Source organism: Tasmannia lanceolata, unplaced genomic scaffold (genome assembly GCF_043159265.1).
Source record: "Tasmannia lanceolata isolate RefF3 unplaced genomic scaffold, GAP_Taslan_0.1 ptg000006l, whole genome shotgun sequence".
Classification (NCBI taxonomy): Eukaryota; Viridiplantae; Streptophyta; class Magnoliopsida; order Canellales; family Winteraceae; genus Tasmannia; species Tasmannia lanceolata.
In genome coordinates this window covers 4,041,689-4,063,737 of record NW_027518683.1, presented here as the reverse complement: position 1 = coordinate 4,063,737, position 22,049 = coordinate 4,041,689, and the positions used below count along the sequence as shown (strand labels likewise).

At 38.2% G+C, this 22,049-nt stretch overlaps 1 protein-coding gene and 2 long non-coding RNA genes across 4 annotated transcripts; 2 read left to right on the top strand and 1 right to left on the bottom strand.

The window, feature by feature from the left end:
* Positions 1-2,493: 2,493 nt before the first annotated feature.
* On the top strand, positions 2,494-5,641 carry LOC143878247 (uncharacterized). Its single transcript, XR_013250904.1, has 3 exons — positions 2,494-2,650; positions 4,065-4,202; positions 5,278-5,641. It is a non-coding gene; the product is annotated as an uncharacterized LOC143878247 (long non-coding RNA).
* Positions 5,642-7,054: 1,413 nt separating this feature from the next.
* On the bottom strand, positions 7,055-8,817 carry LOC143878246 (uncharacterized). The gene is made up of 2 exons (XR_013250903.1): positions 8,165-8,817; positions 7,055-7,537 (listed from the first exon to the last, which is right to left on the bottom strand). It is a non-coding gene; the product is annotated as an uncharacterized LOC143878246 (long non-coding RNA).
* An 8,761-nt stretch (positions 8,818-17,578) lies between these two features.
* Positions 17,579-21,220, top strand: LOC143879323 (uncharacterized). Of its 2 annotated transcripts, XM_077381664.1 has the most exons (3): positions 17,579-17,705; positions 17,744-18,338; positions 20,007-21,220. In XM_077381664.1, the coding sequence occupies exons 2-3, from the start codon at positions 17,757-17,759 to the stop codon at positions 20,985-20,987; spliced, it is 1,563 nt and encodes a 520-aa protein (XP_077237779.1). In that variant the 5' UTR covers positions 17,579-17,705; positions 17,744-17,756; the 3' UTR covers positions 20,988-21,220. The 2 variants fall into 2 exon arrangements, with proteins under 2 accessions (XP_077237779.1, XP_077237778.1); XM_077381663.1 differs by having other exon boundaries at positions 17,641-18,338.
* Positions 21,221-22,049: the final 829 nt, after the last annotated feature.

The following is a 22,049-nucleotide window of genomic DNA, read 5'->3' as shown; positions in this document are numbered from 1 at the left end:
TATCAACAGGTCATAGATTTTCAGGCTAGAAAAATGCATAAGCAAAAAGCCCAAAGGGCCAAGGACTTTGCTAGAAGGAAAGCCGCATGCCTTACAATTCAAAAGACAATGTACCGGGCTAAGAATGAATACCGAAGTTAAGTTACTTCCGCCACTATTATTCAAAGTTGAGTTCGTCAGAAAATTGTCCTTAACAATTACTTGAGAATCAAATGGGCTACATATGCTATTCAACAAGCCTGGAGGAGTCGAGTCACTCGGCATCGTTCTCGAGAGCATCAAAATCCACCTATGAGAGATCAACAAATCACCAATAGTAAATTGGAATGTCAAGTGTAAAATTTGACATGCTAGTTACATGAGGAACGACAGTTGTGCCTAGAACTGGGGTGAGCTTTGTGAGACCTTCAGTTGAACTTCAAGGCCTTGACGGAACACCTGAAAGAGTAAGAGAACTATGTAGGTGACCAGATATATTCCGTGAAGGACGAAGATTGGCCCAACCTCGACGATTGTCCGACCCTAAATTTTGAGAGTAGTGAAGGCTTCTTTTTGCCTCTGTTATCCCGGTTCGACGAGCATATCGAGAGCACATTTTCTAGCAAAATCAAGGTCCACCGTCCATCCAAAAGTATCAGATTAATATCACGGTGGAAGTATCTGATTCGTTGAAAAGGACTTCAGTTTGAAGTCAGAGCGAGTTATATATCTATCACGGCCATTCTGATCCTTATTCCCCAAATACTCAACACTGAATCAAAGTCGAGGTCGAGTTTTCTCATAGAGAGGGTGACTGATGCAAGACTGTATGATTGGATTGCCGAGGTCTGCACGGTTTGGATGGACCATCCCAAGAGGTCCCACAACTAGTGCTTATTTTACATTATTAGCATGCTGCATGGATGATACGTGTGTGATAATATTGGGACCGACATTTAGACACAGGTTGATTTCTTTCCAAAGGCCCATCAGTAGTGCTTTCTATTATTAGAATTGTTACTGTTGTGAAAAATGCATGTCAAGAGGCAAGTGCTTGTGAAAAGGCAAGCTTTCTATAGGATGCTATTATTAGCCTTGGTGTCATCAGATGCAATCTATATTAGTTTTGTCAAGTTTACAAAACGATTCAGTGTTTTGGTGTTATAGACTAGCTTCTAAATTATTGTCTTAGTAACATAGGATAGTTTCTAAGTTATTGTCTTAGTATTATAGGATAATTTCTAAATTATTCTTCTTTGTTTATTTTGTTGGCTAAAATAGAATCCGATGAATTGTAAAAGAGGTGGATGGCTGAACTTGGAGAGCTTGGTTTTTGACAATTAAGGTGTTGAATGAAAAGTGTTCTTTTCTTGTGGAGAAAAGGGGTTTTTACACTTTTTCCTTGGAGTTTCCCTCCAACGTGGGTTAGCTTTTGAGCACCACAAATATCTTTTGTTATTTTTTTTTCGGATAGTCATCGCTGTTATCGATTGCATGCCCATCCGTCGTTAGTAAGTTGGCAAAATTAAGCAACATGATTTTTGTTGTTGTTGTAATCTGTTCTATACACTCGTCCATTTTAATTTTTTACAAACAATTTCTCAAGAAAGTAGTTTAGTTTAGTCATTAACTTTAAACCCATTTGAATGCCTGTGAGCAGGTGGTTTGTTCTAGTCTAGGTTTTAAATTTATCCGAAATTTCAATTTCTATCAAGACCAAAACCAAAACGTCCGAATCCGAAATTCGCGAAACGTACCAAATAAATTTCGTCAATTTCGGCAAAATTTGAAAAAAAAAATATTAATTTTTTATTCCTTTCCCTAATTTCAGCTGAAATTACCAAATTTTCGGCCCAAAATATCGATGTTTCGTGCATCTTCACCAAATTTCCACACTGGTAGCCTTGATTTTTGGTTAGGCGACAACATTTTCGAGTGCCAAAAACAGTCTATCCTCCACTGGCTTCATGGGTCAGATCCTATAATCAACTAGTTCCTGATTATTTTGTGCATAGTCGTTGTTGCTTCTTTCGTAACCTACATAGCCAACGCATACGGTTTAAGTAAAAAAAAAAAAAACTTTTTTTAGATATAAATCCTTGAGGGGTAGGAGTGTCAATGGACCTAGACGGTCTGATGGACCATGTCACGACCCAATCCCACTGTGTAAATATTGTCTGGTTTAGGACCCACCTCGATTTTATTCTCAAGCGTGCTCGACCCACTTCGAAATTCTATACCAGATAAAATATTCTTTTATTAGATTTCATCAAATTTCGTCCGAAATTTTGTACAGTTTCAGTGAGGACGGAAAGACATTCCGTACCTGAAATTTGAAACCATGATCCTGAGGTACAAAAGTATTTTGGTCCATGACCAAGGGGTCGGTGTACAAAAGACCTTTTATATGTACATTCATTCATGTCAGGGGTAATTTTGTAATATTAAAAGACCTAATTTAAACTACAAATAACATTTTATTAGCCGATTTAAGATATTTGGGAGTCGATTTATCAATGCCCTTTCCATTTTTCCTTTGAAAGCTGATTCTTCTCTCTCTTGAGTTTCTTACCTCTTCCCTGCCTTAATCCTGGGCAGTGGTTAACGTTAGTAGGACCTCGGATAGTCCGATGGAGGTTCCGATTCCAAATGAATATCCATCAGAACTTAGGTGAATCTGATTAGGTTGAATATCAATTACATATCCTTTATTCCTGTTTTTAGGGTTTTTTTGTCTTCCAATTTTTAGGGGTTTTGGAAAATATCATACTCTCTCTCTCTCTCTCTCGTATTTTAGGGTTTATAATCTGTTATAAATATTTAATCTAAATCGTCCCAAAACCTCTATCGAAACCCTCCCAAAATCTATTTTGAAGAAACCCTAACCGGACCTCTCTTTCTCTTCAGAAAACTTCATCTCCTTCCCATCCCCTCTCTCTCTCTAAACCCTAACTCAAACTCTCCCAAAACTTATTTTACCGTTACCCATCTCTTTCTCTATCGGATATAATCTTATATAATCTCAAATAATATGAAAGTCCTTAGGTAATTTAAATCTTATCTGAGCAAGTATTAGCAAAAGGTAGTTGATTTCCATTTCTGAAAATCCTTGCATGTCCGAGCAGAACTTTGACATATTCGAATCTATCCTAAATCAAATTAAAGTCGGATGTTAGTTAGGACTTAGGACTCAATCTGGCTTGTATTTTCACATTGGATTCTGTCACGATTTGCAATTAATTCGCACTTTTCCTTGCCACATTAGGAACGTAACTGAAACTGAACTGAAAGACCACTGTCAACGTATTGGAAGATTAAACACTAGAACTACTTCCAAATGCAAGTCTGAATTGAGCCGCATATTGCTATCAGATACAGAGTTCAGCTCTATTTGAATTTGCTTTACCTGTTTTTTTTCACACTCTAAATTGACCTGGAATCGAGGAACTAGTCACGACTGATTGTTAACCACTGTGAAAAGTTCATTATCCCTTAATCTTTACTTCATTGAAATTGAAACAAGTTAGATATAGATTTTATCTCCAGAACTAATTCGGTTTTTCACACTTTGGAACCTCTGTTGAAACATATCACAACAACAGTAAACAAGTACTGTTTGTGTCCGTTTAAGTGCAAGTCATAAGTATAGCAATATTCCTTTTCTTTACTGTGTTTTCATTTTCATTCCATTTCAAATTTGAGTTGTTGTGCTCTTTACATTCCTAAATTTGTTCCTGTCTTATTGCCTGCCATCGTCTTCTCCGTTGGACTTGGTTGAACTTTAGTGTTCCACTTAATATTGTTCTTAAACTTCTTAAATTTTCTGTTTGTTAGTTATTAATTGTGAACTTATGATATAGTATAGAGATTTTCTATACCCAATAAAACTCTAGAATGCATGCTCTCATCTCTAAACCTAATTGCATGTAAATATGGATGTCAAGTGATTAATGCTCAAGCTGATCTATCAACTTGGGTTATATTTTATGGAGCGCTTTCCTTTCTAGTTGATCTATATATTAGGTGATGTTTATTGTGACCAAGAGAAACTTAAATTCAAAGTGTAGAGACTCTGTCTGTTGCAGGTGACGTTAGTCTCCTCTAAGAGAAGGGTCTCTTGCTCATGCCTTTGAAAGTTCTAAGGATAGAGACTGGTACCAACCATCTCTTGCTCGTGCCTTTGTCGATTTGAGGGAGTAAGGATAGAGACTGAAAGTGTAGGGGTGTGTTTGTAGATCCTTCTCTCATTCTCTCATGGATCATTGTTATTTTTTCTCTCTTCTGCTGCAATAAATTGATTATATTTAACTGTTTGGTAGTTAGTGTTTGAGGTATATGTACTTTATATTTACTTTGTTCTTGGTCTTGCCAATATCATTCCCCTTATTTATTGTTTGACTTAGCATAGTTCAAAAGTTGGCTTTCTCGGGATCAGTACGCCGGCTATTCCAAGATGAATAAAATTTGATGGATTCAAATCTAGGACAACAGCATTGATAGAGAAGCTGGAGGAAGGATAAGAATTGCTAAGGAATCAGTGAGCGTGTTTAAATTTTATTATAACATCTTTCTCATGGCCCTTTGTTCCCACCAACTTCTATTTCCAACCTGAGATGATTATCCTGGGTTCTTTTTTGACAGCATCTTATTTCAATTAAGATATCATTTTCTATGGAATTGTCGTCTTACTAATGAAGGAAATCTCATATCTAATCCCCATTAGAAGATAGGCCTCTGTGGGACCTATGAGTCCTTTTTACCCCATAAGAGGGATCATGCTTTGTTTGTCAGCTTCATAGGCATGAAAGAAAAAGTTTGTGGTGGTTATCTGCCTCAAGTATGTGAAGTGATGCTAGATTCATGAGGTTTGAATATCTTCAGACCTTATCTAAAAATAAAAGAAAGCAAAGGAGGATCACCCAAGTTTATATAAAATCATATCAAATATGGGTGTTTAAATCCCCTTTTTGATGGGACTTAGACATGGAATCTATGACTTTTAGTTTAAATCCCCAAGTTTTAGTGCTTAATAGATTTATGTTGAGTTACTTTGCGTGGTTGAATTGAAGTTTGATTGTCGTATGTATAGCAACACGGTCCAGTGAAATGCCATTCTTTTCATAAACATTATATATGTAATAGTAAGTTCAATTTCGCCTTTTTATAGCTTATTCCCCATAGAAACCTGTGTTTAAAAGAATAACCCATTTGTGATTTTAGCCTTTTACTTTCAGGCAAATCATACTAATACTCATCAGTTGGTAGTAATTGATATGCTTCCTGATTTTTCTTGCCCAGGGCCAGAATTTTACCTGTGGAAATGCACCAAAATGGGTGAAGGCAAGTTTTACTGGAATTTTTATGTCTTTGAAATTTGCCAAGTTTTGCTTCTGTCATTTCAGGTGGAATGTGAGAGTAAATACTTCTGTTTTCTTTTTTTATTTATTCATGTAAATATAATTATGGAATTTTTTTTGTTTTTCTCCAGAGATATTGTACACTTTCTTTATTTCCTTTTCATTCCCAAGAACATGAGCAAAAGCTCTTGCCAAATCCTGGAACTTATTCGAACATGAACAAAAGCTCTGTCATCACACCACCTGTCTGGGCTCTGAAATAGAACTTACCCACATTGCCAAGCATGTCAAATCCTTGGTTCCAACCAGGCGAATGCTTTCTCGGTTGCTATTAGAAACTGTCATTTCCACACTAAGTAGATAACAGATAAAGGGCAGTGACAAATCGACCCCCATATATCTTAAATTGACCCCCATATAGGGCAGTGCAGAGAGAGAGAGAGAGAGAGAGAGAGAGAGAGAGAGAGAGAGAGAGAGATGGGGGTCGATTTAAGATATTAGGGGTCGATTTATCACTGCCCTAGATAAATTAGTTACTATTATGCAACTACTTTGTGTTTTAGTTATCTTCAGTATAGGAAAATGTTTTTTCTATTAAATGTGATTGCTGGTATTGTTGATATCTGACCTTGTCTAAGTTGTTGATATCCATTTTACCTGGATTCAGATATGAGTATCTAATACAAGAAAAAATGATTGTGTATGCGGATCCTCTAAATTATTTGATCTGCTCATTTGTTAATCTGAAGGATCATACATAAGTATCTTTATTAGTCTCTTTTAAAGTTTGGATATTTTAATTATTGGATTTCTTATTTTGCTTAGTCAACATCATCTGGATCATACACTCTGTTGTGTAAATCATTCAGTTAAGAATCCATGTGAATGCCTGTGCTCAATCTTACCCATAGTACTTAGTGCAACTCTGGTTGAGCTTTTCACCTTGAAGTTGTGTTGGTATTCATTTTGTCACGTCCCAAACCGAAACTCGGCCCTAGGCACGTGACAACGCCACACGTAAGTGCACAGATATGCAAGGCATTCCAACAAACCATGCAATAAACAGAGCATAACTAAACTAAATAATTTCATAAATTTAAATGGATAAGTTTCATGTGTAAAAAAGTATACTGCTGAGCTAAAGTAAATGTCATGTCCTACCTGGACTACACTGAATGACAATTTAGTCAACTAATTAAATCAATTACTGAATGTTTACTACTGAAGACTTTGAGATGTAAAGAAATCCTTTACATGTGCAGTGGTTGGTGTTGAAAGTACTTTCTTCTCAACTTCCTCACTTACTGTTCAGCATCTGTAAATATATATACTAACGAGTGTGCTAAAGCCCAATGAGATATACAAGTTCTATAAGTAAATGATTAAAAAAAGAAAAAAAGTTCTATAAGTAACAACATAAATATCAAGCATATATGATAGTCACTGCTAAGTGGCAAATCAATGCAATAACTGTAAACTGTACACTGCTAACTGGCAAATCCAAGTTCTATAAGGATTTCTGATGATATTTTATTAAAAATTCTAGGTAGAAAATGGCTTACCAAGTTAGGAAAAAATGATTTTTGTGGAGAAATATTTTCAGTTTTTTTGTTCAGAGTATCCAAACATGCCCTTAAAGGCTGGATCGCTTACCTTGGTCGAGTTGAGTGACACTCTCCTTAAGATTAAATCAGCCCTCAAGATTCAAGATTGTGATCTTAGGAAGGAATGTAAAGGCACCTCTATTTCAAGCATTTTCCATGTACATATAAATCATAAATTACATAACACATGACTAAAACATAAATACCCATAAATAACATGAAGAAGACAGAATAGATTGTTCATAATAAGCATAACAAATACATGCCGAGAACGAGGCAGGCTAGACGCAGAGGATAAGTAGCCTGATTATGATTGCTCAATAAGCCCATCTAAACATTCACAACATGACTCGCTTGAATTTGAAGTCTTTGTTCTCTTACAAATATTTGCATCCCTATTAGTTGGAATTGCACTATAAGACAGAAAGGAAAACATGTCATCATCATCATCATCTTTTCTCTTTTGTTCTGCCAAACATTGATTATAACATCGACATATGAGTCTCTATTGTTCAGCCAAACATCCAATGCTGTACATCCGTCCACATTCGAGGCATTTACGTTCACTCCGGTGTTACGGAGCAAATATTGTATGGTCTGCAAAGTTGAGGCTTTTAAACTTAATTTCTTATACATAAATAAAAATGCATGTTCGAATCTTATGGACTATACATTGACTTCTTTTTAGAGAGGCAGAGGAAATTAAAGAAAAATAAATTCTCATTTATATTCTCCATATATAAACTACCAAACTTGAATAAAGATCCACATAAATGGCAATCATAAATGTAAAATGGGAAATGGGGCATGCAACCCTACAAGCATGTCCTAACTCTCAAGGCAAGTAAAGAACCTAAAATTTGTGCTTTTAGATCGCGTAATGAGCATTTGACACCGCCTATTCTAAAACATTGTTGCATTTAGCCCAATGTTTTGAGATCTAAGAGTTTGTCGAGGGGTTTTTATTGTAGGATTTTTTCGAAGAACAACTATTGAAATGGTAAAACAAGTCTATATGTGAATTAAAGAATCAAACCATCAAGAGAACATTCACTCGATAGAACACAAAGGATTTACGTGGAAAACCCTTTAATAAAAAAGGAAAAACCACGGGGCAAATCCGACGAAAATCTCCACTAATTAAAATAGATAATGCAATGTCCCTCTCAAGTTTTCACCCAAATCGTGAGAAAATATAAGAAATTAGAGAGATATATGGGTTACCTTCTTAGAAACGACAAATCCCAATCTCTTCCCACATACACATACTGATCTTCAGGATGGAGAAATCAAACCCTCACAAAGTCTACTACATAAGGAGGATTAAAACCACGGTAAAAATCTTTAAGGACTGTGCCCGAAAAAGCCGTAGGTTTCGATACCAAAGCAAACCTGAAACACATAAGAAACCCTCAATGAGGTCTTTCTTTCTTCTTGTCTCCTATCCCTTTCTCAATGAGGATTCACTCATCATTCACTTGTATCATATTCAAAATAGGATTTTAGGCAATTATATGTGTGTGGGGGGCGTGGACTAACATCATGGGGATGGACCTGACAACAATCTCCTCCGCCCAAACCCCATGGAAGAGGGAGCACCAACCTTAACCCCTCACTTGGAGTCCATAGCGACCATGTCTTTGCAATTGATCGAGCTTTTCTCTAGGTACAACCTTACTTGTCATATCAGATGGGTTCATGTTACTATGAACCTTCTCCAATTGCTTCAACTGTTTCTCAATCACATCACGGATATGGTGATACCAAATATCAATTTTCCTGGTGCGGTAGTGATGTGTTGCAAACTGAGGTGTTCCAAAAGTACCTTTTCGGAGTCCTCATGGAGGAATCCTAAAATCCTGTCTATTTTCTGGAGATGTTCCTGCATGGATAAGGATTATAAATTCTCCCATTTTCATCCATTAAATAATATTTAAGTAATTTGAAAGTCTTGCTTAAGTCTATGGCACTATTACAACAAACCACACTCTTGTTCCTTCAAAACCTGTTCTTAAAATCTTTTTATCCATCATATCTTTTCCTATCTCAGTAGTAGCGATATATCTGCCTCTGTCATAGATAAGACAACACACTTTTACTATGCGATATATCTACCTCTGTCATAGATAAGACAACACACTTTTACTATTTTAATATAAAAAATAAAAGTTTTGCATTTTCAACTGATTCCTCTTATTTACAATTTTGCCATCTAAATTCAAAATTTTGAGCTTGTTCACTTCTCTCCCAATAAGTTTGGTCCCACATTAGAAAGTAGAATAAACTTTTGTATCCATATAAGAGATACTGTGGAGGGAAAGGCTTGAGCCTTTCGAGGGGCTTTGGATTTGTTACTCTTCCAGCACTACCAAACTTGCCGTCAAGGTAGTAAATCAGTAAGGAATAAAAAAAGAGGAGTTTTACAAACTATTGTCTAGGAACGATATTTCGGAGACCGAGACACAATGTGTGGCACGCTACATCGATGGTCTTCATCTGGAAAGGTACAAAGTTAGTAGGACCTAGGACTCTCCTCTCTCTTGAGTTTCTTACCTCTTCCATGCCTTAATCCTAGGCAATGCACAACGTTAGTAGGACCTAGGATTGTCCGACAGAGGATCTGATTCGAAATGGATTGTGAACTAGACTCAAATTAGGTTTTGAAAAGCACTCTGAAAAGGATAAGACCTATAAGGAATCTGAACGGATCATGACATAGGTGTATCTGATTCGAAGTCGAACATCATCATGCATTCAGCTCTTGGTTGAGAGACTTGAGAAGTTCTTGAGGCTCAAGAATTTGAACTGGACGACAGGGTAATATGGAATTCAACAGCGAATCCGTGAGTTTTTTTTTTTTTTTTTTAATGCCATAGGGTATCCCCACCCCACTTTGTGGGCCGGGACTAGTCCCTAGGGATGCACGCAGGCACCCGGTAGACCACGCGCATCGGTTGAACAAGGGGGGATTCGAACGCTCGTCACTGGGGAGCATACCTGATGGGGTGTGAAAACACCAGCCTCTCACAGGCCGCCACCTGTCTCAGAGTAGGTGAGCTGCAGCCTCTCACAGGCCGCCACCTGTCCTGGACACCTGTCCAGGACACCTCACCAGATTTTCCCTATAAATAGGGGATCAAAGCTCAGACCAATGGGTAATGAAAAATCCCTTACCGATTTTAGGTCTAACAATACCCATGACTTTACGCCAAAGAGCCACACCCTCCCGGGTTAATCCGTGAGTTTTACGGAATGGGGGAGGTTGTTGGGAAGCTTCAATTGACAGCTTCTACTTCAAAAGAAGCCTGTGACTATGCTGCCATCTAATATAATGTCATTAGAAGAAGACCCGAGCTTGGAACATGAACATTCGGAGCTTGGGGAAGCTATGGAAACTGGATTTTCATATCTACATTCCCATGGTTATAAACTACTACTATATTCATTCCTAGGAAGGAATTGCTGAGTTGGTGCTGCAATAATGAGCGTGCCGCATATGAACATAACGCAGGTCGGGATGACATGTCCATGTATTTTACCATCTGTTTTTAACTTTGTATTTTCCATTTTGCCTTTAACAGCCACCTACTGTTGCATGAGAGAGCAGCCACATACGCTCACTTTTCAACAGATTTGGTCTTATTCATTTAATTCATCCGAGGTGGCTGCTCTCTCATGCAACACAGCCCTTCTGTGAAATGACTTTTGCGCTGGTGCCTAATAAATCCCATATATATCATAAACTGCATGCACGACAACGAAAATATAAATAACAAAAGAGAATCAGATCATTCATAATAAGAATATACATAACAAAAGGCTATTAGATCATTCATAATAAGAATATTAAATAGGATGTTTGAATGAGGCAAGAGGCAGAATAGGAGGAGGAGGAGTATGATTGATGATTAATTGCAGAACAAAACTTGGCTCCAGACCGGTCTGGAGGAACTTCCTCCATCCCCTCTAATGTGGAAATGTCAATTCCATGCTTGCTTTTTATTTTCAGAAGGAATTGGTATTTCCATACCCCTTGCTATTAGATTATTAGCAAGGGCTTGAAGGAAACTTCTTCCGGTCTGGAGCAAAGTTTTCTTCTTAATTCCAAAATAAGCCCATCTAAACATTCGCCATGTGTCTCTCTTCCATAAACAAACACAACGTCAATAAAAAGAATAGGCTAATGTTTTCCCCCGGAGAGATAGATGGTAGTGACTCCCCGGGTGTAACCTGCACACATGCTACCCACAGCAAATAACAAAGTGGTCATCACACCCCTTCGGCCTCGAGGGTTTTTAGGAACCAGTAGCACAAAGATTATGCCTACGGACACTGCAAAAGCAAGCGAATTAGAGGAAACAAAAATTTTGTAATCACAATAGTTTTTAAGTGCCATGACCGCCAACCTACTATAGTGGGAAATATTATGGCTAACTGCTTGTATCTTTGCCGTTGTGTTGAGTTCAGCTTGCCAGAAGCCACCAGGTGGGGTTAGTCCCGATTGGTAGGTCACTGTCACAATTAGTACCACCACCACCAGTAGTGTTTTTTTTTTGTGTTTTCGTTGAATTAATTCACCTGGGGCGCCGTTATCTCATGCAAAAGTCAGCCGCGAAATGGCTTTCTGCGAAATTTTATATATCTATGAAAAAGAATCCAAGGCCCAACAAGATTGAAAATTTTGGAAAATTGGGGGGTGTTTTTTATTTTGGAAAAAAAAAATAGAGATCGAAGAAGAAGATAATTCATACCTGAATCTGTTACCGTATTAATACTTCCAAAACCTCGACTAGGCCGTTTATTTCAGCATTACGGAGAGGAATCTTTCCCTCTGTATCACGAACAAGACAAGTCTTAGGGTCTACTTTTAACAAATCTTTTACCATTTCCACTGCCGATGCCAAGTGCAGAGGCAAATAGCCTTTGGACTTTAATTGGCTGGCGAATTCCGGTTTTTCGGCATAATATCTCTTTGGCAAAGGCTATTTGCCTCTGCACTTGGCATCGGGCGTGTTCATATAGAGCTGCAATGTGTGAAGGATTTCCTTCATCAGTCACTGCACATTTATCCAGAACGCGAGCGTCTAGTTTGAGCAATTCATTCAGGGAAGTTACACTCCCTTTCAGCACTGCTTCGTAAACCTCTCTCTCTCTCTCTCTCTCTCTCTCTCTAAATGGTGTGTGTGTGTGTTTTTATCTCCCAATTGAGTGCAGCTGATGTTTTATATAGTATGTAGGGCTGCAACTCGGGTCGGGCGGGTCGGGTTTTGGAGAACCCAACCCTACCCGAGAAATATCTCGGGTCGGGTCGGGTCGGGTTTTTTCACGTTGACGCAAATTTTTAAGGAAAATTCTTGTTTGGCAAGGCAACTCAACTCATAGAAGTAGAAATTACACTCACAGTACACTTGAATCAAACAATGATGTAATTACACTCACATTACACTTGAATCAAACAATGCTGTAATCAAACAATGTTGTAATTACAATCAAACAATGCTGAATCAAACACTTGAATCAACTCAACTCATAGAAGCGGAAATTACACTCACATACAATAATAGTGGGTGCGTGGGTTTTTACTTTTAACTTTTAACTAACAATAGAAAAAAATGTACATACTATAACATGTAACTCGGGTCGGGCCCCTTCAAACTCGGCTCGACCCGAGATTCATGCGGGCTTTTGAATGCTCAACCCGGCTCGACTCGAAACCCATGAAACCTGAACCCAACCCAGGCTATTTTCGGGTCGGGTCGATGCGGGTCGGGTAAAACCCGGCTCGAGTTGCAGCGCTAATAGTATGGGAACTTAATTTACCCGTATCTAACTATTTGATGTTAAGGAAAAGATAAACACATGAGAAATTATATGGTGCCCGGTAGGGGTGTTCATCATTCAGTTATAACCGAATAACCGAACCGAACCGAATTGGTTTGGTCGGTTCGGTTTTTTCCCTTTTCGGTTCGGTTTCGGTTATTTTATTTTTTTTGAAAATTTGGTTATTCGGGTTCGGGTTCGGTTATCTCAAAAAAAAATTCGGTTAACCGAATAACTGAAATTATGGATAAAAACCATTATTTTTTCAAAAAAATTACTATATGGCCACTCCGTAAGATGATCAAAACCGTCCATTTGATTGATCACAACTTAATTAGGTTGTGCTCAAAAAATCATTTCAATTGGATGATCCTAGCCCTCCGATCCAAACCGAGATTTTACTTTTTTTTCCTCTTTTTCTCCCACTATAACCGAATTTTTAATCGGTTCGGTTTCGGTTCGGCTTTTGGAAATTTTGGTTCGTTTTCGGTTCGGTTATAACCGAACGAACACCCCTAGTGCCCGGCTTATAAAAACTCAACACAAAGATGAAGTTTATATTCTATTTTTTGTTTCTAGAAAAGTCTACGCGGGGATTTTCTACTATTCTAAGAGCCTTTACTTTTCCCAAGATGGCCACCCCACTATAATCAGAAATATGGCCACCCCACTATAACCAGAAGTCACCGTCGCAATTAGTATTGCCACCGTCGCAATTAGTATTGCCACTACCACTAGTGTGCGTGTCTCTGCGTCATTTTCGTTGGTATCTTGTTTGGGCTACTAGATTTATGTTCTTAATTTCTTGGTGTGGATATTGGCATATCACCAGGAATTGATTGAAATTTTAGCATAGGCCGGTGAAGTCATGCCTTTGGCTAACTTGATTCGATGGGGATATATACAAACATGTGGCTCTTTTCATTGTAAAAGAAAGATTGGTTGGATTAGCCCATTTTTCTGTACATTATATCTTCACTTACGCCCCTTTCTTGATTGCCTCTGCATCAAGCAAATATGGTTAATTCTAATTCCGGCTAATTTATTTGACTACGGTATGCTATAAATCTTGGACTCTTAGTTTTAAAACTCACTCCGTTTTTCTCTACATTTTTCACCGTAGCCCGTGATACACGTTTCACTCTTTCCCTCTCAAATAATTGTACCGACCCACTTCCTGTCAATACCAGGGCTCTCTCTCTCTCTCTCTCTCGTTATTTGTAAAAGTTCCAAAAAATAGTCAAGTCAGTCAATGACAGCAAAGAAAGTATCTAAATATCTCTCTCGTTATTTGAAATACCATAGGATGAACCGAGCCGGATCATGAACATGTTTGGGTTCAACTCATTAAAAGCTCGGCTCAGGCTCGTTCGTTTACTAAACGAGTCGAATCCGAGCCCAAAAATTAGGCTCGTCAAATAAACGAGCCGAACTCAAGCTTTGTATAGTTCGGCTCGAACAAGCTTGTGAATTTTTTAGGCTCGGTTCATAAAGCCGAGCCGAGCTTTAAAAAGATCGGGTTATGTTCGTTATATATATATATATATATATATATATATAGAGAGAGAGAGAGAGAGAGAGAGAGAGAGAGAGGAAAGTGAAGCTACACCGCCGGCTTAAAATACAATGGGCCCACATTGTTTTGGTGATCCAAAGAATTCATTTGATTGGCCCTCACATAGATAGGGTGTCCACCAAAAATCAGCTCCATAGGATCATCCCAACCCTACGATTTGTGGAGGCAAAAATGAACGTGTAAAAACCTTCACAAATTTGTTCATTTTTGCCTCCACAGTCTGAAGGGTTGGGATGATCCTATGGAGCTGATTTTTGGTGGAGCCCCTATCTATGTGAGGGCCAATCAAATGAATTCTTTGGATCACCAAAACAATGTGGGCCCATTGTATTTTAAGCCGACCGTGTAGCTAAGTTAGCTACACCGGCGGTGTAGCTTCACTTTCCTTATATATATATATATATATATATATATATATATATATATATATATATATATATATATATATATATATATATAGAGAGAGAGAGAGAGAGAGAGAGAGAGTTAAGTGAAGCTACACATACGTGTAGCTAACTTAGCTACACCGACGGCTTAAAATACAGTGGGCCCACATTGTTTGGGTGATCCAAACCATTCATTTGATAGGCCTTCACATAGATAGGGTGTGCCCTAAAAATCAGCTCCATTGGATGATCCCAACCCTTCAAACTGTGGAGGCAAAAATGGACAGATTTGTGAAGGTTTTTACACGTCCATTTTTGCCTCCACAAATCGTACGGTTGGGATGATCCTATGGAGCTGATTTTTTGGGCACACCCTATCTATGTGAGGGCCCATCAAATGAATGGTTTGTATCACCCAAACAATGTGGGGCCCACTGTATTTTAAGCCGTTGGTGTAGCTAAGTTAGCTACACGTATGTGTAGCTACACTTTTCTCATATATATATATATATATATATATATATAGAGAGAGAGAGAGAGAGAGAGAGAGAGAGAGAGAGGAAAGTGAAGCTACACCACCGGTGTAGCTAACTTAGCTACGCCGCCGGCTTAAAATACAATGGGCCCACATTGTTTTGGTGATCCAAACCATTCATTTGATTGGCCCTCACATAGATAGGGTGTCCACCAAAAATCAGCTCCATAGGATCATCCCAACCCTTCAAACTATGGAGGCAAAAATCGATAAATTTGTGAAGGTTTTTACACGTTCATTTTTGCCTCCACAAATCGTAGGGTTGGGATGATCCTATGGAGCTGATTTTTGGTGGACACCCTATCTATGTGAGGGCCAATCAAATGAATTCTTTGGATCACCAAAACAATGTGGGCCCATTGTATTTTAAGCCGGCGGTGTAGCTTAACTTTCCTCATATATATATATATATATATATATATATATATATATATATATATTAATGATATTTATTTGGTGTGTTTACTAAACGAGCTGAACCCAACCAAGCTCGAGCCTGGCTCCGCTCGGCTCGGGCTCGTTCGTATACTAAACGAGCCGAGCTGAGCTCGATCTTTGTTAAATTTTGGCGAGCCAAACACGAGCCAGTAGTAAAAATCTCGTCATGAACACTAGCTGACCCTCGAACTAAGCGAGCCGAACACAAACAACCCAATCTTTGGCTCAGCTTGTTTTTGCAGCCCTAGGCAGAGTAATGTTTCACAGTGTAATGAATCCTGTACTTAATTGATGTGATGGTTAAGATATTATCTATCGTTAAACTCTTCACAACTTATCAATGCATATATCCCTTTTGGTACGAATAGTTTATCAGTGAAAGTGAAAATTTTTATTTGGTATCTCGTTTGGGCTACTAGATTTATGTTCTTAATTTCTTGGTGTGGATATTGGTATATCACCAGGAATTGACTGAAATTTTAGCATAGGCTGGTGAAGTCATGCCTTTGGCTAACTTGATTCGAGGGGGGATATATAAACATGTGGCTCTTTTCATTGTAAAATAAAGATTAGTTGGATTAGCCCACTTTTCTGTACATTATATCTTCACTTACGCACCTTTCTTGATTGCCTCTTCATCAAGCAAATATGGTTAATTCTAATTCCGGCTAATTTATTTGACTACGGGATGCTATATATCTTGGACTCGTGGTTTTAAAACTTACTCCGTTTTTCTCTACATTTTTCACCGTAGCCCGTGATACACGTTTCACTCTTTCCCTTTCAAATAATTGTACGACCCACTACGTGTAAATACCAGGTGGCTCTCTCTTTCTCTTTTTTTAGATGGGCTCTCTCTCTCTCTCTCTCGTTATTTGTAAAAGTTCCAAAAACAATCAAGTCAAGGTCAGCAAAGAAAGTAAAGCTTTTTAAAAAGTAGCTAGAAAATTATCCACAAAATAGAGCTTTGCTAGAACCAATAATTGAAGGAAAATGATTTCAGCGCTCCAATGTTTTGATAAATATGAGCTCCACTTGTTTGTCGTGAAGTATTTAAAGGGCTTTAAGAGCTTTCTGAGAACCGTAATATCATCTGACAGCCCTTTAAATAATACACGAAAAAAAAGAGAGCGCTGAGGTCATTTCTCTAATTGAATAGTGTAACTCACACCAATCACATCCTAGATTCTCTTTGCTGATTTACGGTTCACATTAATTCAATTTGCAATTTCTTTAAAAAGAAAGTTCGTCCTTTTGTACATCTTTTCACCGTAACATCACCGAGCACTACCTTCTAATAATTCATAATTTTCAAAAGGGTATGATATTTTCACCCCCCCTTACTCCGTTTTTCTCACCATTTCTCACCGTAGCCCGTGATACACGTTTCACTCTTTACCTTTCAAACAATTGTACGACCCACTACGTGTCAATGTCAGCAAAGAAAGTATGGCTTTTTAAAAAGTAGCTAGAAAATTATCCACAAAATAGAACTTTGCTAGACCCAATAATTGAAGGGAAATGATTTCAGCGCTCCGATGTTTTGATAAACAAGCTCCACTTGTTTGTCGTGAAGTATTTAAAGGGCTTTAAGAGCTTTTCGAGAACCGTAATATCCTCCTGCAGCCCTTTAAATGCTACACGACAAAAAAAAAAGGAGCTCATGTTTATCAAAACATTGGAGTGCCGAAATCATTTCCCTAATTGAATAGTGTAACTCACACCAATCACGTCCTAGATTCAACAACCAATTGATATGATGAACGGTGGAATGCTTGTAGCTGTCTAGGCTAAAGTGACACGGATGTGACGGCAAAAAGCGTTACAGTTGCCCACTGTTCACGTCAAATCAGGTTACAATGGGGGCGCATGCATAATGCAGGGGGAGTGAAAATATCATCCCCCTTTTCAAAATGTCCGCTCCTATAAGTTAGATGCCGGATTGTTCACAAATGATATAAAAGCTTAGCTCGACTCAATTTGGAAGAAGAACACAACTCAGAGCTAGAGCTAGAGCTAGAGAGAGAGAGAGAGAGAGAGAGAGAGAGAGAGAGAGAGAGAATGGAGAGTAAGGTTTACGAAGCAGCATTGGAGGGGAGTGTAACTTCCCTACTCAAATTGCTCGAACAAGACGCGCGTATTCTTGATAGATGTTCAGTGCTTGGTATGGAAGGAAATCCTCTACACATTGCAGCTTTACATGGACACGCCGATTTTGCCAAAGAGATTATAAACAGAAAACCAGAATTCGTCCGTGAATTAAACTCGCAAGGCTATTTGCCTCTGCACTTGGCATCGGCAAAAGGGAACGTCGAAATGGTAAAAGATTTGTTACAAGCAGACCCTGAGACTTGTCTTGTTCGTGATCCGGAGGGAAGGATTCCTCTCCATACGGCTGCAATAAAAGGCCGAGTCGAGGTTTTGGAAGCGTTAGTGAGTGCCAAACCTGTAACGACTCGGGTCTTGACAAAAGGTGGAGAATCGATTCTGCACTTATGTCTGAAACAGGAAAATGATCTTTTTAAGTGCATAAAAAAGTTGGTAGAGTTGGTTGATGTTAAGGAGCGTGGTGAGTTAGTCAAGATGAAGGATAATGATGACAATACTATCCTCCACCTCTCTACAGCTAACAGACAGTTTCAGGTATGATTTATCTTTTTTTTTGAAATGGCATATTTTATAAAAGAAACAGAAGGGACACCCGAAAGGGAAAACCCAAAGATATAGAACAAAAATATAAAAAATAAAAAATAAAAAAATCTAATTACAAAATGACTAGGCCATCAAATAGGAAATTGATCACACCAATTCATCGAGATGCATACCACCCCTCTTCTAGCCAAAGCGTCCGCCTTCTCGTTGACAGACCTTCTAACATGAATCAACTCAATATCTGATTCCGCCAATAAATCTTCCATTTTGTCAAAAAGACCTCTGTTTTACAAAATTTAAAAAACCCCTCTTACTTGGAAAATTTCACCTCTTCTTTATAATCTTTTGTGTCAAAATGACAAATGCCATTTCCATTCCTGGTTTTTCTCACACGAACAGAAAGAAGAGAGAGAAAGAGATAAGATATTAAGATCGTTTAAGTTAATAAAAATGGGGATTTTGCAAAAAGAATCTTCTAGTTTTACAATTTGCAAATAGAGTAATCAGGTTTAAGATAATAAAAAATGGGGATTTTGCAAAAAAAATGATATTGATAATGGCTCATTTAGAGGGATATCATTATAAATTAAAGTTCCCTCTAAATAGAACTTGAACGGCAGTTGTTGAGTTACTTTTTTCATGTAGAAATTTTTCTTGTGGCTTTTTTTTTCATTCCATTGTTATGACTTATTTAGAGGGACTGATTTATTAATTAAAGATCCCTCTAAATAAAACTTGAACAGTAGAGTTTTTCTTGCGTAAACAAACATTGAAAAAGTAGGAAATTTTGCAAAAAAAATCATTTCCAAGCTTTTCCTAAAAATACCTACAATCCAAATAGGGCTTAATTTCCTCCATCGTTCTAAAGGAACAGAGTGTATTTTGTCTAAGATACATATATCTATCTATAATACATACTAAAACGTGAGTCTTTCCTTTTGTTATTAGTTTTATTTCATGGAAAATTTTTATTGGAAATTTCTTTCCAAGAAAAATGATTTATTGGAATTTTTCCTTAGAAAATTATATTAGAAATTTTTCCACGAAAATTTTTATTATATTTTTTTCATAAAAAATAAAATTTTTAGCATTTTGTAAACTGATTTACTTTAAAATTTATTTTCCATAATGGAATAAGAGAAATGATATCATCACAACCATGCTTTATCAGTGCACAAACTCAGCTTGTCTTTTGTTTTTTAATTGGCTTTTGAGAGCTTTTTAGGAACTGTAATAACCTTCAATAGTTACTTAAATAATAAACGACAAGTAGGGTTAGTGCAAATATCAAAACATGGTTGTGCTGATATCATTTCCCTAAAAAAAATCTGTTTTGAAAGTAATTGCAAATCTACTACCTCCAAAAGCTTGGATTTTTTTTTCCCATAGACTATTATTTTATATAGAATATTTCTATGACCTTTTTCATTGTTCAAAACACCCCACAATCACCACCCAAAACCATGCATACTGTGGGGATGGGTGGGCTCACCATCTTACCCCAAAAAACATGTTAAAGATGTGCTTAACTTCCTATAACTACTTGTGTTTAAAATTCAAAATATATAAATAAATAACTTCCTAATCTCCCATTATAGTCATCAACCGGTCAGATCTTTCTATATCTAATCTAATACATCAACATGTGCATGCATGCAGACCATAGAATTTTTGCTTGACAAAACTGAAGTGGATGTAAACGCCGTGAACGTGAACGGATTCACAGCTTTGGATGTTTTGTTAGAGACTTCAGAGGAATCCTGTGGTGATGGACGAATAGAACGAATGCTTCGATCCGCCGAAGCTAAAAGATCCAAAGTTGAAAAGAAAAATATGGTACAGTTCCTTGGGATGGTGTGTTCAGGAGGGAGCATTGGCAAAAGTAAGAAACAGCTTGAGAAAAATGAAGCAAGCTTGAATGACGCGAGAAACACGCTAATAGTGGTGGCAATACTAATTGCGACAGTGACTTACACATCCGGCCTAACCCCACCTGGTGGTTTCTGGCAAGGTGAACCCAAAAATAATACGACAGAAGATAACAAAGCGGAGACGGAATTAAAGGCAAAAAATCACAGTGGGGTGGCCGTCCCCCCACCTGGTGGTTTCTGGGAAGGTGAATTCGAAAATAATGAGAAAGAACAGACCAAAATGGAAACGGAATTGAAGGCAAAAAATGAAAGTGGGGTGGCCAAAATGGAAACGGAATTGAAGGCAAAAAATGAAAGTGGGGTGGCCGTCCTGGCTATCAAAAATAATAAAGCTTACACCCATTACATTATCTTTAATTCGATAGGTTTTGTAGCATCTCTGAGCATAATCCTATTGTTGATAAGCGGATTCCCAATTCGAAGAAGGCGTTGTAGGATCGCTTTGATGGTGATTTTATGGGTTGCTATCTCTTCAATGGTGATCAGTTACACAGTGGGAGTTGTCCACACTTGTAAGTGGGCAATTCGTGCAGGTCTAGGTCCAAGAAAAAGAACCGTAACGTTCCTTTCATTGGGGTTGATGGGCTTACTACTTCTGGGAGGCCCCTTTGCCCGCTTGGTTGGACAATGGCGAGGAAAATTATTGGTTGCGCGAATGCCAAGAAAAGTTGGAACTCCTAAAGAAGAGAGAAAAGGGGGGGAAGTTTAGCTAATCCTCCTCTGCCTCTTCCTTCTTAACAGATGCTACTGTTGCTCCTCTGTGTCTTCCCTCTTTCTTGTTATGTATTTGAGAATTCTCTATTAGTCTTCATGTTTGCCTCTTCTCTCTTCTTGTTATGAATGATCTAGTAGTCTTCATGTTTGCCTCTTCCCTCTTTCTTGTTATGTATTATTCTTGTTATATGTATAGTAGCGCTACTCTTCGTGTTTGCCTCTTCCCTCTTTCTAGATGTTATGAATGATCCAGTAATCTTCCTGTTATTTCTGTTTTAGTTCCGCAGGATGTCATGTGTCACATAATTTATGACCTATGTACATGGGAAATGCTAAAAAAGAGAGGGTTGTATTACGGTCCTAAATGGGGGCCCGCCTAGGTATGGGACTGGGTGGGACCCAGCCTGGTATGCGACAGGTTGAAAGGGCCTTGCCTAACTCGTTCATTCAGCTCTGGAGCTTTTGGCGTATCGGTAAGGTACCTAACATTTGGTATCAGAGCAACCACCAGGTCCCATGTTCGAGTCACGGAAGGAGCGACCTGTGAATTGAAGAGGGCTACCTAGAAAAAAGGTCAGAGTAAAAGCCATCACAGAGTCAGCTGCTGAAGATGGCGAGTGTGGAAGCGTGGTGGTATGTTACGGTCCTAAGTGGGGGCCCGCCTAGGTATGGGACTGGGTGGGACCCAGCCTGGTATGGGACATGTTTAAAGGGTCTTGCCTAACGCGTTCCTTCAGCTCTGGAGCTTTTGGCGTATCGGTAAGGTACCTAACATTGGAGTTAGTTATTTATGATGTGTCTTGTTAGTGGGTAAGTGTGCTTGTGATGTGGCACTCCCTCTTGTTTATATTTATGTAAAAGCAATTCAATGAAATGGAGGAGAAGAAGCTAATGTTACAGCAAAGGAAACTTTGTAGGAGAGTCATGGTTCCTCTCAAATCGAGCCATTAGGTGGTCCGGTTGCCTTGAATCAACCTCTCCCCCTCATTTCTATTTTATGTTTGTTTATTTCCGTTACGGCCAATTAGGCACGTAACAGGTTGTTACCCTCCTTGCT